Genomic DNA, 16,339 nt, shown 5'->3' on the forward strand with positions numbered 1-16,339 from the left:
CCCAATTCCCACAGCCTGCAGTGTGTCCATCATAAAGTCCCAATCAGCTCTGTTGAACACTTTTTCAGCATCCAGAGAGGCTAGGTGGATTGTTCAGTTCCAGCAGTGCTTATGTCCCGGAGGCGAAGGGCCTTTTTTATCATCTCCTGCCTGATGCTAGTCAATAAAAACCCCAAAACTTTTGCATCAACATTGAGAAGGGAGAATAGTAGGAATGGGCCACATCCAGTAGGTTCTTTGCTGGCTTAAGAATAAGGAAGATATGGGACTCAGTCATTGTGGGGGTCTCTCCTGGGCCATTTCCTGGTACACCTTATGGAGCAGTGGGAGATGCACAGGGGCAATACATACATAAAAAAACTTCTGTAAATCTCTCTGGTATCCTTAATTAATCAAACCATTCAACAACTGAATTAATTCACAATGCAGGTCTTCTTCGTATAGCGTTCATTATTTATATTCATACTTTCATTGTATCATTATACAGTATAGGTGCAGAACATGAGATTGTTTCTCAGTGACAATAGTGCATACGCAGCAGAGTGTGAAGGTGCACAAAAAGTGACTATATACAATGAATAACAACTGCTTCTTTTTGTAATCCCTGGTCTTTACATCAGTTTTAGTGGATCCTGGTACACTTCACAGTCGTTCCTAATACGGAGTCAAAACTATCGACCACGATATTTTGTTGTCGATGTTTTGACCCAAACGGCATTTAGAGGGTCTCATCAGGACAAGTCCTCTAAATATTGTAATCGCTTACAAGAGAAAATAAGAGGCCATGGTGAGCAAAGGATTACCTATTCTGTGTGTACATGTGTTATTACACATATTATTACTCTCCACACAACAGTACTGTCTAATCAAGCCAATTATTTCAGTGCCTACCTACTCTCTGTAGTTGAAACATTACAACTGGTGAACTACCTGGAATTGTTAGGATGCAATATATGCGCATGATAGATTGGTAATTTTATTTCCATGTTCTGGATGATATCCTATTGAATATCTTGACAGTTACACTAGGGTTCTTTCTGCATGCTACGTCGAGGCTAGTCATGGGCATCTGGATTTTTTTGTATCATTTTGCATGTTTTTTTCACAGATATGTGATGTACTAGCAGATCGAGGTTGGTGAGCATGAGAAACGCTGCCACTAGTCACACCATGTTTAAGGACATGGACAGATATCATTGAGTCGCTCAACAGATACACTGTCCTTGGCACTTTCTAGGTGACATAGATAAAGTGTTCAAGCCCAGGTTGGTCTAATGTATTGTATTCTTTTTATATTTCGCAGTTTGAACCCTTGAGGGAAACTCTTAGATTTATTAAACATAGTTGTATGGTAAGTAAATAATCTGTGTAATAATACACCTACACACAGAATAGATAGTCCTTTGCTTACTTTCTCGCAATATTCAGACTGCTTGTCCTGATGAGACCCTCTAAACGCCTTTGTAGTCAAACGATGATAATACATTGGGCTGGTTGCCCACCCTGAATAGCTTTCAACTAATGTCAGTGGTCTGTGTATAAGGGGGTGCTGGGTATGGGAGACGTCAAGCTTTTTTACTGGGAAAGCCATTTAATAGTGATCAATGAATGGTCGTCTCGGGGATGGGATGGGGGTGATTGATGGTGCCAGGGTCCCTACTCACCTCCCTCTCGGCCCTGACGACTATGGTAATTTAGACTTGGCATGCAGCTCCCTGCTTCACCAAATGGGATGGGTGACTTACCCAACTGACCCCACTGTGGGTGGGTATAGGCTGCATCACACTGCCCACCTTGAAGGTTTCAGGCACTGGGACAGAATTGGGATTTCCAAATTGGAGGAGATGTGGGACCGGGATCACCTACACTCATTCCAGAGCCTACAATGCCATTTTTCATTATCCTTTAAACAATTTAATAGATTTCTGCAACTTCGTCACGCCCTAACATATCACATACAAATCCCAATTGAACTACCGTAGTACAATCCTCTCGAGGCTAAACTGCTGATTGGACAGCTTGGCAGGAGTGTGGTGTCATCCATGTATGGCACAATTGTTAATAATGCCCCAAAGTCCTTGGTATCTCAGCAGAGTTGGGTGGGGTGGTTAGGCCTATTAGAGTACGCGGACTGGTGAGACTGATTCAGCTGTTCTATCTTTATGCTGCACACCTTCCACCCAGGCACTTATGGAATGCTGGGAGGCTTTCCCAACTGACCTGCTTTTACTGCTCCTTTAAATCGAAGTAATCGCAGCATCCTGCCCTGGTGGAGTGGCGAAGGGAGATAGACTGGTGTGGCAAAATAGAACAACCTGTATATGATGCCAGGGGTGCCCAGAGAAGCACGCCAAGATCTACACCAGTGGTGGTCATGATATGGTGTGGGGAATGTGTTGTGATGGGCTGTGGAACTGGGGTTCATGAGTGGAATGTGTATTGGATGCTGCCGTGTTGCACTCACGAGGGACTGTAATTTTTGATTGTTGCCAAGAATACAGTAAAACTGGTTTAGTAAAACATCAACAATTAAATTGCTTGGTCCATAGTTTTGATTGTGTATTAGGAATAACTGTGAGTGTGAAAGGATTCAATAGGACTGGATATGACAGGAATTACAATACAGAACTGTTGTTTTTAATTGAATATAGTCACTTTTTTGCACCTTCACACACGGCGTCATCTGCACTATGGTTCCTCAAACAAATCTCATATTCTCAACCTACATGGTTATGCAATGAAAGTATGAATATAAATAGCAAACATTGTATAAAAAAAAGGCTTGTGTTGTGTGTTAATTATGGTTATTAAATAGTTAGATTAATTCAGTATGCTGCTAATGTATAGATCATGGTCTCAAGTTCTGGAAAGAGCCCCACAGGGCCATTGTTTAGTGAGAAATAAATAAACTCAGGTCCTGGTGGTCATATTGAATTGATCTTGTTGTATAATGTACATGTAAAGCTATCTGGGGCCTAGGCTCTAGAGGGCACAATTCAGATGTAGCATGATGATTTCTTCTTTTGTTATGTGTTCTTCTAGATTATCGTTGTCTTAGGGTAGCTCCTATCATCACATCATCACTTTGTTATGACGCACAGGAGGTCGCTGCAAGTTGGCGTCCTCCTGTGCATTGTAACAAAGTAACTGAAGGTTGTACGAAGCAAAATCATGGCGTTATTTAACACCCTGATAGCCTTATTTTGAAACCAGTCAAATCATTTGTTCCTAAAACTGTTGTGTGACACATGTGATACCGACATAGAGAAATTTTCAGTCCTGATGATGACCCGTTATTGATTCATGTCTTTGTAAAGGGTTGAAACGTCAACATAATTTGATGTGGATTAATATAAAAATACAAGGTGACTTTAAGACACCTGGTATTAAGGAGTTTTCTTGAAGTTCACTGTATTTCCTTTTTAGCCACACTTTGGCACTTTAAATAAGACATTAATCACTTTCACTGCGCCGTCAGTATAGGAGCACCTAAAAATTGAAATTTATCTTAATTGGTAAATATGTTCTAAATGCCAAAAAGATAGAAACAAAAATATGAATTAATTAAAAGATACCATATTGAAATAAAACGGTTCTTTTTTTCTGAAAAATAATTTAGATTTGCCGTGGAAGTCAAGGCATATACTTCCTCCGTGGGGCCAGTTTTTGTTTGTCATTCACTTACCCAGGTCTAAGGGTTACTGGGTTTTGCCTCATTTTGTTAAACAATGAGATTAATTAGAGCATTCCTTCTGTCGCTTTGTTTTTTGTTGCAGTAGACACTCTAAGTGTGAAGAGTATGCCCAGACGTGGATCCAGTGCTCAAGCAATACCTCACTGATGAGGCCTAAGAAGGACAAAGTTGGTCTGGGGGTACTTGTGTTCCCATCTGGAGAAGGCTGGGTCTGACAGTTCGAGCTGGACTGGATCAGAGCAAAGACTAATTTGTGTTTGGTGGTCTTTTTATAGTGTGACATAGTGGATAAAAACAATGGTCTGGAATGTGGCCCAGAGCGATCACAAGTGTCTGAGATTAATTCAATTAATCCTTCCATTACTTTGTTGCTTATTCTACAAGAACAGCATGTCATCATTCCTGCACGAATGTTTTAACCATACAAATCAGGTTGTAATTGTGATAGATAACACTCAATTTCAATGCACTCCAACAGAAGCCATTCTTATGGATCGGAAAAAAAGCCTTTCAGTGTGAGTTCTCAAACATCTAGTTCTTGTTAGGTTTTATATTGCATCATCTTTCACTACTTGGATTTAAACTCTTTCTAAATCATAAGCTGCTGCCTTTACAAACTCAGTTCCATTGAGGACATTTCCCATTGGGCATGGGATATAACATGGGCCTTTTGTCTCAAGTCCTTTCTTCAGTACACATGCATATTCGTTTGTGTAATAAAATCCAGATCCCATGGTTTTCAGTACTACAGAAGAAAGAAAAGTGAAAATATTGTTTTTGTTTCTATTGATGTAGTACAGGCATCTTCAACCAGTTGATCGCAAGATACCAGTAGCTCCCACACCCATTCAGAGTAGCTCACAGCCTGGAGTTCATTTTTAAACAAGCAAATGGTCACGTTTTTCCTTTTAAAGTTAAGGGAAGGCTGTATTTTACATTGTTATTATCAGGCTGCGGATAGCAGGGCCCAATCAGAAGCAATACTGGACCCATTGTGAGGCACAGAGGTGAAGAATTGAAGCACTAAGGTATTTAACTCTCAAATAAAAGTTCTTGTCAACTGATTATTGGAGGTGAGAACAAAATTATGTTTCTCAATGCTTTTAAATCATAGAAAAATAATATTTAAAATGTACCTTATGATTAAGTTAGCTTTTTATTTTAGTTTTCTCAATTTTTTTCCAACGTTTTGCATTTACAAACAGCAGGCCTCTTGCTCCCAGTGGCCAGTAGAACACCGTGCCAGATGTATAACTGAAAAATAAAGTCATTTTTAAATGGGAGAAATTTAAAATGCAGATAAATGGTCCACTTTGTGAACATTTTTGCACTTTAAATTCCTCCCATTTAAAAAAATGGCTTTGTGTTTGTGTCATAGATGTAACAGTGCCACATATGGTGAAAGGTATGTCCTGTACACATGCTTTCAGTTACCCATACACATATATCCCATTCTGAAGCACACATGTTCATAAATCCCCAAAGACCAATCTCTCACTGACACTTGGCAGCCGTGTCATAGTGCCCCTAGTCAAACTATTTTTTCCAAACCATAGTATCTGTCTCTATGGACATTAGGCTTAAAGTCAAGAAAGCTGAGCACGGGGTGTCTGGTAGTAATGCAATAGTGGTTTATATGTTGGTAGCTCACAATGATTTTCACTGACCAGAAGTAGGAGACTCCTGATGTAGCATTTATACTTTCAGTCTAGCTGAAGGCACTTTGGAGAGTACTTACAAAAGTGTTCAGTCATGCTTCTGGCTATATATGGTGTAATGTACCCGTAGCATTCACTGTAAGCATACTCCAGTACACAAGGAAGTTCTGTTACTATGAAGAAAAGCAAGATCACAAACCATTCTCCTTTATAAGGTCATATAATGTATGGTAGTAGCATTCCATTCTGTATAATTTGTGGTCACTCACACATATGCTTTGCCATAATCCTTTTTTAAATGCTTTGGGTCAGATGGCAAAAGATTTTTACCGGCGCAATTACATCCTTGGTGGTATGTAAGGCACTGCTTAGTGCAAAAAAATGTTAACATAGTAGTATGAAAGCACGTTTTTGAAGGTGGTAAAGTATGTTGTATTTCTTTGTGGCACATTGTTATGCTGCTGTAAAAGTGAGCTACTGTCATACTATGGTGTATTTGTTGTTTTACTATATCCTATTGTCTCATTGTTCTGCTTACGTTTGTTGAAATGATATTGTTTTGTATTTTTGTGTTGCATTGTGCTGTTGTGTTTTGGGTTAAGTTGCTATGTCGAGTGGGTGGGCTGTTGCTTTGTCCTATCGTGTATCATTTAGCACCTTTGGTGATGTTCTGTTTTTTGCTCAGTGGTGCTTTTGTGCCACATTATTGCATTGTGCTGTTACTGAGTTATACTGTGGGTGTTGTGTGTGATTGTGCTGTTGTGATCAGCTTTTTTATGTTGTGTTGTAATATGCTTTCTGTAAAAAGCAGCACATTCCTTTAAAATTTCAATGAGAAACATCCATTTACCGCTTTCTAGGTTTCCCACATACCATTGCCCCGTCTCTTCCCTTAAGACACCAGTCAGCCCAAAGCGGTGCCAGAGACCATGCCTTAAAGAAGCTCTTTCAGAGCTCGCTTTATTTTTATCTGGCCCTTGGTCTCTTGCTCCTCCGTATGGAAGGCTTTCTCTACTGTAAAAATGAAGACCACCTTACAGTGTGGATTTTGTTACACCACAAAAATACACATGTACATATGAGTCTATTTTTTGGGATAACATGTTTATTGCTTTCATCACAATGAAATATCGGAAGTACATGAACTAGACAGCAGAACTGCTGGCTACATAGCGTATGGTGAGAAACAGCAGTAAAATGGGAAACTTATCGGCTGTATAAACTTTATATACTCTTTTAGAGTGGTTGTAACGTTACATGTATGCACGGTGCTGAATGGTAGCCACCTCATTAGTGTAACCTGACCATGATTCATCAGTTATCAAAGTAACAGAATGAGTTTAGGCGTCTGTGAAACTCTGGAACAAATACTGGCAAAAGGCACTCATCACATCATATGTAGATGCCAGAAACGTGAAGGTCTAAGGGTTAGCAGATATCACATTGGATGCAGACACCAGGCAGCTGATTAATGCATTGTGTGTATGTTTTCTAAAGCTGAAACAGACATGTATTTGGTACTATAATGCCAATATGTGATACACACAAAGAACAGTGATCCCAAACACCTACTGCAAGAAACACCTGCACGTGTGGAGAAAAAGGGCTGTCGTTAGACCCAGAATGCATTATCCAAAGTGTGTGCCCCACCCCGGGCAGCGTGTCTTTCATTCCGTGATACCGGGGAATCTGTCCCGCCTGCCGGTATTTGGCACCGAGGTGGTAAGACGTTTGAATGGTCTGCAAAATGGAAGCTAGGAGAAACCCACGAGCAGTCGCTCCCTTGTGGAGCATTTGCAGATTGCAAGGCTGGACATTTAAACCTTTGAATTTCACAAATCCTGTCTGTGCTATCTTAAAGGGTGTCCTGTCCTTTGTAGCTGGAGCCACTGGATATACAGGGTAATGTAAAACCATTTGGGATGCATAGCTCTTTAAATACACCTGTGTCTATCTCTCTAAACTAAATGCCAAATAATAGTTAACTTCTTGAATAATTGGGACACTAACTCACAGTGTTGTGTTTATGTTCCACTAGTGAACTCTAAGGTAGAGGGTGGCTGTGAACTCCTTGCTTTTCTTAACCATTTCAAATACAACTCTGGGAGACCATACCTGGAAATGGTGCAGTTCATGTAGTTTAACAATGTCGCTATTGGGTTTAAGAAAGCCAAAAAAGTTAAAGTTCTTTATTGAATATACAGAGTGGCCTATGTGCAGACATTCTTTTGATTTCTCCTTATTGTTACAAAAACTGTACATTACAAACAGTATAGAAACAAACCTAAAAGAATTTTCCGCACACCCTGGCTATGTATCTCTATTTGCAATCAAATTTACAGATATAAAAAGAAAGCACGGCCTACTCCCTCATAGTGCACAGTTGATGTGAAGCTACGTTGAGTCCCCTGTTGGTGGTAAGTGCGTGTCCCTAGTTTTCGTCGGCGCAGAGGATGAGGGCCAGCTCTGTTCTGTACAGCTTTCCTCCGTCGGACAGGGCCATAATGCTCTTCTTGTATGTAGGGATGCTGTTGCTGTCTAAGTCCTATTAACAGAACAGATAATTCTTGATAATCCATTTAAATTCTACAAATCAAAGTGTACTTTGCATATGTACAGGAAGCTAGTTAACAGTAAAGGACCCTTGGAATTTCAAATATATCACTATTCACACAATATTGGCATTTTTTTATTAAAAGTATGTATCATTGTTTTAGTCGTCCAAAGGCATCCCTGGTGTTACATCGCAAATAATGCAATTATAGACTTACATCCACATTACTATTGCTAAGACTTCTTAGTGCACTTCAGGAATTATGGCCGACTGCTCTATCTTTAGCTCCTTGCATAAAAGGGTTACGTGTTTTAAATCGCATTTAGAATCCAATTTGCATCTCCAAAAATAACCTCATGCATTACCTTTTTGTTCTTCTCACACAGATCCTTCAGCAGGGCGTCTAGCTCATTCTCATCAATGTACCCACTGCCATCCTGAACCAGAGAAAGACACAGACAGAGAGGGGTGCGTTGAAACCTAGGTAGATCTTTGTGTTTTAATCCCCTCAGTGAGCGCTCACATGTTTTTCCGGTAAGTTTCAGACTTGATCAGTAATAAAGCTTATATGGAATTTATCAATAAAATCATTTGCACTTCGCCATCACAGTGCCTTTTCCATGTTCCCCATGCTGAAGAGACACAGTGGGGAGTGTGGCAGGTGTGTGATGGTTGTCACCTGTACCCTACTTTCTCATGCAGCCCCGTTGTGTGCCATGCTCCCCTTAAACCTGGTAATACCGTGCAACAGCATGCGATGGCCGTAGCCTACTGTACTACTAGCAAAAAGCTGTTCTTAATTGTGTACACAAATGCAGGAAAACCTGCACGCTATTCTACATGTGTATGCAGAATTGCCTCAGTTCAACGCTAAAACCACACCTCAGTACTGCAGTAACATTATCACAGTGAGGTATCCCCACTTGGCGATGAACTGGTTTCTAAATGCGGGCTAGAGTGAAGTTCTGTTCAATATAAAATGAAAATGTATGTAACAAAAAAGAAAACTTTTAAGAATAGAAGCAATAATAGTTCTGCGACAAGGAAGCTGTGTAGTAACTGTCAAATCAGGAACCTTAGATTTTGTAGGATAGTTTTCTTGAACACATCACTGCGGACCGGCTTTGCCTCCCACCTCTGTTTGTATGTGAATAATGGCAGATTTTCCTTTCCACCCCTTCTTCACAGCCGGCGGTGCCCATTTTGCTCTTTGACTAGTGACCTATTACAGCCTTTTGCTCACTTCTCCGAAAGTCTTTTAAATGTAAAATCCTCAGCTTTTCTCTGCTCACTGCTCCTCTGCCATCCCCCACTTCTCCTCTAATGCCCACATTCGGTTTCCTTTCTAGCAATTTCGGCTACCACCAACTAAGGAGATGTCAGAGGAAACTGCTGCCAGGTTTAACAAGCATTTGCAAAGCAAAAGGCCTCGCATTTGCGACAGTCTCTTACGCGTGTGTTTTGATTCACAGTGGAATTATGTGGCATTGTGGACAGATAGGGGTGTGACCTGTACAGAATAGATAGGAAGACAGAGAGGAATAGGTAGTTTGTGCACGAAGTGTCGAAGGAACTCCAGACAGAGGAGCAGAAAGTGTGTGAGAAAGAGAGAAAGAATGGGAGAGCAGGCACATAACATATAAAGAGGGAGCGGCTGTGTACGCAGGAGACACACCAAGAAGACGAGGAGAGCATGGGATTGAGGGACGGAAACCTTGAAAAGTCACGGGACAGAAACTATGCTCAAAGACCTGAAGTCAACCAAGAGAGGCGGGACGAGCGTGTGAGAGAGAGGGCTGACAAAGAGTCATGAGAAAGAGAGAGAGGCACTGGTTGCTCTTCCCAAGAAGCCTTATTAACCTCAAAGTAGGGCAGGTTTTCAGAGAGGCAATGTCCACCCACCAGATGACAACAGAGCCAATAGTTCTTGCAATGGGTAAGTTTTTTTAAAAAATTTATTTTCTGTTACTTGCCTTGTTATAAGGTGCACCAACATGTAATAGCTCATGCTGCAGGCTTCTGAGCAGCACTCCATCCACCCGCACTCTTTCTTTTACAAACTTAGCACTGACCCTCTCACCGGTTTTGTCCCTGGTCTCCCAAGGCAGGGATTTTACGAGCAACTGCAAGGGTGACACTTTCACTAGATGGGTAGAGATGTTATGGAGTACAAGTGCTAGACACAGAGACATTGGTTCAGCACACAGAGACACCCAGCATGCATCTGGGGTGCAATTCAAGCAGAATAACATATTTTTCCTGTGCACAACAAAACCTGTCAACTATTGATTTATGTGTCAGGTGTTTTAATGCTGCGCCTGTAAAGCATGTGCTCCCCGGCACCTTCTCAGAACATTGGCTCCTCTCAAGATGTACTAGTGTGATCTACAGGTGGGAAGAAGTGTGTATATCGGACAGAAAGGATTACAGACTAGGTTGTGGTTCACATGTGCAATTTGCAAATGGTATAGCTTGCCCTGGAGATGCAGGAGTAAGTTAACAGGAAGTCACACACCACAGAATAATATTTGCAATGAACTGGGCTCCAAAACATGAGTAAAAATGTAAGTTATGCACCAGTCGGCAAAACCTCAACAATGGGGAGGGCTAAAAGGAAGACCTTTGAGTACAGCTGGATACTTGTGAAATGCTTTGTAGGTAAAAGTGAGAGACTTTCTAATAAGATGCTGCTGCACAAGATGCCACTAGTTGCCCACAGATGGAAGTTAGGAGGCATTTTGTGAATGAGCTGGACAAATAGGAAATCACCCGCAGAACCAGTCCTGACCTTGTCACACTGGTAAAAAGCATGCAACGCTAAACAGCAAACAAGATTATGGTCAATCGACCCTCAGCCACACAAAGCAGGTCTCTTTGTACACAAATCACTGCCATAATGTGGAGGAAACCTAGGTGATTATACAGACATTGCAGTATGCGGGCTGGGGACTGCTGACATAGTGTGGAAGATCATCTATCTAGGCAGGAGGAGCAGTCCTGGACTCAAGCCCCACCAGGGCTTCTCACTGAAGACGTACTACTGTTTGAAGGGCCGATTGGGCAGCATGGCTCTGGTACGGGGCTCTCAAGCTAGGCTCAACGCTCTCGCGCTGACATCACACAAATAGCCCTTAAAGGGGAGGAGAATCACAACATCCCTTAAATGAGTGTATGCATACACCCCTAAAAGGGGAGGAGAACCAACTCTCCTTAAAGGGAAAGAGCTCTATGACACAAGAGAAATTCCTATGTTTTATAGATTTCAATTATCCACATCATATTTTTCAATAGAAGACCTGCCACATAGAATGTGATCCAAAGCCTCCGTAAATGAAAGGAAACATGCAGAACCAATATTAAGGGAGTAGTGCTAAGACACCCTTTAAAGGCGGGGCATCTAGCACGTCATATACATACAACACAAAGAAAGCTGAATGACCCCCAATGGGCGTAACCATTGGTCTCTTAAAGGTGGATATTATTCCATATGCATCACAGTAAACAAAACAGTGATGAAAGAAAACAGAAACTGGAGTTTCAAGTTTAGTTATAAAAAATAACGAATTCAAATCTGACAGAGAAAAAATAAAGAATGGATAAATTATAAAAACATGAGTCCTTACTGAGAAAAAAATGGTTAAAATAGGATGGGGACGAGGCGTTTAGAGCGGCAAGCAGCGACGAGCGGGAGGTGGAGGTGTGGGGATGGCACCACATGGGGAGATTAAGGGGGTTATTACAACTTTGGAGGAGGTGTTAATCCGTCCCAAAAGTGACGGTAAAGTGACGGATATACCACCAGCCGTATTACGAGTTCCATAGGATATAATGGACTCGTAATACGGCTGGTGGTATATCCGTCACTTTACTGTCACTTTTGGGACGGATTAACACCTCCTCCAAAGTTGTAATAACCCCCTAAGTGCCGAAGACATGAGCAGGAAACCATCAGAACAGGACACAAGCAGGATAAAAATTAACCAATTTGAATCTGACAGTGAAAATATAAAGAAGGCCAAGGTTGTAAAAACACAAGCACTTACTGAGAAAAAATGGCTAAAGCAGGATGCGGGTAGGAGGGGTTTAGAGTGGCAAACAACGATGGGTGGGAGGTGGAGGTGGTGGTGTGGGGATGGCACCGCACAGGAAGATTAAGTGCGGAAGCAAGACAGAAGCAGAAAACCATCAGAACAAAACACAAGCAGGAAACCGTTTTAAAAAAGAGTTTTTCCAAAACAAACACATAAAGACAAACGTATAAAGTGATCAGTAATTGGGTGGGATGCTGTGGGAGTACACAAAAGACAAAAGGGCGGGAGAAAGAGGAAGGATTAACTAATACCAAGCAAGCATTTTTGATGGACAATGGAAGGGAAGAAGAAAATGGCAATTCGGTCACTGTACCCCTCCCCCACAGTCTGAATAGAGCATGTCTCGAAGACAGTGCATGCATGCTGCCTAGGCTTGACCTGAAAATGGGCCGAGGTGGGTTGATGTGTGAGGGGAGGAAATTTACTGCCCTTGCCAGCTTCAGGGTTGCCTCACAGAAGCACCTTTGTAGATACACAACAATCTATGAACTGTCCTTTGCAGCCCAATATTAAAATCAAACAGGCCATGATGTATAATCTAACCAGAAAATATTGTGGAAATGGCTGATCTATTGCCATCATTGCCACCAATGATGTCTATGGTATTTTTAACAGGTTCAGAAATGTTGAATGCCAACCAGCAGAAGCATAATTTGTCTGGGCATTACTGCATATGTCCTCTGGCAGCAAATGCCTCTTGATTATATGGCTGGCATTATTGCTGCAACTCCTAGAAATCACCCGAAATATCTGTATTTCTCTGGGGATTAAACATATCTGGGAAAAACATATCTAGACATTTGATTATCTCTGGTGCAGTGACAGAAGGTTTAAACTGGGATCCTTGTTGGCTCTGAGGGCTGATATCAGTCTTATGATCATGAGTGCCCTAAAGTTTGAGGCATTAACTCTGTCCCCCAAATTACCAATACCCAAAGTACTACAAAATTCGGTGAAGGTTAGGGTTTACCATGATTTCATATGATACCCTGAAGTTCCACTGAGAAACTAGGAGTTACTATGGAGAATCATTAATTCTGCACCCAATTCCCTTTATAGTCGCTAATTTTCCCAAGGCATTTTACCTGGAGATTTTGGCAGCTTAAAGCAGTCATCTCTCCTGGTGAAACACAGGGCACTTGCAGTCTCCCTATGGATTTTATGATTATGATGGGATTATTAACTCCTCTTACCGAATCCATAGAAATTAGCTAATATTTTGCAGGCTTTTTTTTATAAATGTCACCTTTTGGAGTGCTACCCATGCGTTCCAGTGTTGGCTGGTGACCCTTAAAAGTGGTGGAGCATAATCATTGGCTCGAATTCCAAACAGCAGGTCTGCATTTTATTTTTATTATATCAAGAGTGAATTATTATTCATTCTTGATACAATACAAATGGACCACAAAGCAAGGAGGATGTAGTGTAGGTGTGAAGCCCATAAAGGAGAACCACCACTGGTCTAGGGGCAAGTATCTATCAAACTAATCCATCCACTCAACCATCCATCCATTCACTTATCCATCCCCCTTTAGCCATTCATCCATCCATCCATTCAATCACCCATCATCCATTCATCCATCCATTCTTTTGCTCCATTTATCCATCCTTTCACTCCATCCATCCATCATCCTCCCTTTGGCTCATCCGTCTAGCCACCCTTTTACTCTGCCATCCATCCTTACACCAACCATCCATCCACCCGTCATCCTGTCCATCCACCCATTCAAACATCCTCTCACTCTCTTTGGTCTATCCATCTAGTCATCCATCCATCAATTCACCCTTCCAGTCATCCACCCATCCTTTCATCCAGACATCATCTACCCTGCATTTCACTCATCCATCTTTCCATACATCCTTTCACTCATCCATCCTTTTGCCGATCCAGCTATACTTTCACTCCATCCATCCAACCATTCATTCATCCACTTATCTATCCATTTACCCTTCCACTCATCTATCCATCCATCCTTTTACTCACTCTACCATCCATCCATTATTTCTCTCATCATCCATCAACCCATTCTTTCAATCCATCCATCCATGCATTCTCCCTTTCACTCATACACCCCCTGCCTTTCAATCTTCCATTCTTATGTCCACCCTTTCACTCATTCATCCATGCATCTATCCATCCACCATTTCATCCATCCATCCACCCACCAATCCACTCACTCTCCCTCCCAAGTTAATTATGAGCCTTTGTCTGCCAATCTGCAGACAGAACAGGCCCATCAAGGTCCCCACCCCACAGTAGCTGCTAAAGCAAGGGGGTAGACAATGCCCCTGATGCAGACAGATGCTTACCTGCCCACTTAGTGAACTAGTGCAATTTCTGTCCTCAGCTGGTTGCTTCCCTCTCTTGAGCCTCTACAGTCGATAAGGGACACTTAGGGCCTGATTTTGACTTTGGCGGGCGGCGGAGGCCGCCCGCCAAAGTCCCGCCGCCAAATGACCGCACCGCGGTCAAAAGACCGCGGCAGCCATTCTTACATTTCCGCTGGGCCGGCGGGCGCTCTCCAAAAGAGCGCCCGCCGGCCCAGCGGAAATGCCCCTGCAACGAGGATGCCGGCTCCGAATGGAGCCGGCGGAGTTGCAGGGGTGCGACGGGTGCAGTGGCACCCGTCGCGTATTTCAGTGTCTGCATTGCAGACACTGAAATACTTTGTGGGGCCCCCAGGGGCCCCGCGGCACCCCCTACCGCCATCCTGTTCCTGGCGGGAGACCCGCCAGGAACAGGATGGCGGTAGGGGGGGTCAGAATCCCCATGGCGGCGGAGCGCGCTCCGCCACGCCATGGAGGATTCTGTAGGGCAGTGGTAAACCGGCGGAAGACCGCCGGTTTACCCTTTCTGGCCGCAGCTGAACCGCCGCGGTCAGAATGCCCTCGGGAGCACCGCCAGCCTGTTGGCGGTGCTCCCGTGGTCAGTGACCCTGGCGGTCACCGGCCGCCAGGGTCAGAATGACCCCCTTAGTCTGCTCAACTCAATAATGTTTTTTTTTCAAAGTGAAAACAATGCAGTACTAAACACATATTACTTCTAGGAGAGCATCCCCTGAACCCCTTCACAGCCTGGCCCTCTGTGATAACCAACAAATTGTTGCTACCCACTCCCTCCTTGTCCTTATCGGCCTGCCGCACCCCTGCCACTCAAGTGGATGGAGTTTTGTAACTCCTCGCAGGGCCACTGTGTATGCACCCCAAAAGCAACCAGATCACTTGCTTTCTAATTCAGCACTCCCTCTCATATGATGTCACTGTTGTAGCTTGTGCCTGCAGGTCGAAGCAATCGCTGGGCTGTCACTTGTGCAGTAGGACAACTGCAAAGTTCACTAGAGTTTACCCAGGAGATTCAGCATACTGTCTCAAGGCAGTGACTTATTTTCAGCTGCTCTGTGTTTATTTCTCTGTTCTTGCCTCACCCTGGAGGGTGGCAGGACAATGCCCCTTTTGCTCATGAACACCAGTCAAACCTGATGCATTCGCTGTCCTGCCACTTCACATTAACAAATAATTTGTACGTTTAAAACGGCTACATTCCAAATAAGAAGCAAGGTTCTGTTATACTGAAGCAATGCCAAATACACATACCTGGTCATATAGCTCAAAGGCTTTATTAAATTCTTTCCCACACATTTTGACTCCCTGCAGAAAAAGACATTTAGAAATGGTGTTAGAAAAGCACTATTACATACTTTCATGAAATGTCCTCTGGTCAAATGAAGTAGCATGACATTTTTTTCATGTTTCTGATTTTTCAGATTAACAATTAAAAAGACCCTCAAAACAAAAATGAAGGTGAGCTACTAGATGGTGTGAATTTTAAAAGCAATGAAATAATTTAGCACGCTGGAAAATACAATTTGAACTGAAGCATGTGTTAAAGGATTTGTGTAAATATGTATTCGTGCTTTGACAAGAGTAAAACAATAAACACAAACAGCACAGGTCTGATTAACGCCCTAATTTACTTACTGGTCATCATTACTCTGAGTCCTGGCTTTTCTCATCACAGTACTGTGTTCCTTTTTAGCCATATGTAAGAAAAAAACACTGGATGCTCAAAGAAATGCTTAATATTCCGGCAGGGGTGAGGGTAGAATCCTGGTTTATGTCACACAGGAAGAGGTAGACCAGATCTGTGGCTCAGTGGACCAATGCATCCACTCCATAAACCTGTGTTTGATCTCATGGCCACAGGTTCAGATGCCGGGGGGTTTAACCTTTCATTTTTCCGATGTCGATAAAATGAGTACCATTCATTTGTGTAACATCATATAGCTATTATTCAGTGCCAAGATGTCCCAAGGGATGAACCTGCACTTTACAAGTACATGTT

The 16,339-nt window shown here is 42.5% G+C and overlaps 1 protein-coding gene across 1 annotated transcript in view; it reads right to left on the bottom strand.

The window, feature by feature from the left end:
• Positions 1 to 6,437: 6,437 nt before the first annotated feature.
• CALB1 (calbindin 1) overlaps positions 6,438 to 16,339 on the bottom strand; it is a 154,306-nt gene continuing 144,404 nt past the window's right edge. Inside the window, exons 9-11 of the mRNA XM_069220451.1 lie at positions 15,592 to 15,645; positions 8,272 to 8,343; positions 6,438 to 7,897 (exon numbers count right to left, since the gene is read on the bottom strand). Coding sequence (XP_069076552.1) covers positions 7,784 to 7,897; positions 8,272 to 8,343; positions 15,592 to 15,645 — 240 coding nt within the window. The 3' untranslated portion in view covers positions 6,438 to 7,783. The remainder of the gene's footprint in view (positions 7,898 to 8,271; positions 8,344 to 15,591; positions 15,646 to 16,339) is intronic.

The sequence above is a fragment of the Pleurodeles waltl genome, chromosome 2_2, assembly GCF_031143425.1.
Source record: "Pleurodeles waltl isolate 20211129_DDA chromosome 2_2, aPleWal1.hap1.20221129, whole genome shotgun sequence".
In the NCBI taxonomy this organism is placed as follows: Eukaryota; Metazoa; Chordata; class Amphibia; order Caudata; family Salamandridae; genus Pleurodeles; species Pleurodeles waltl.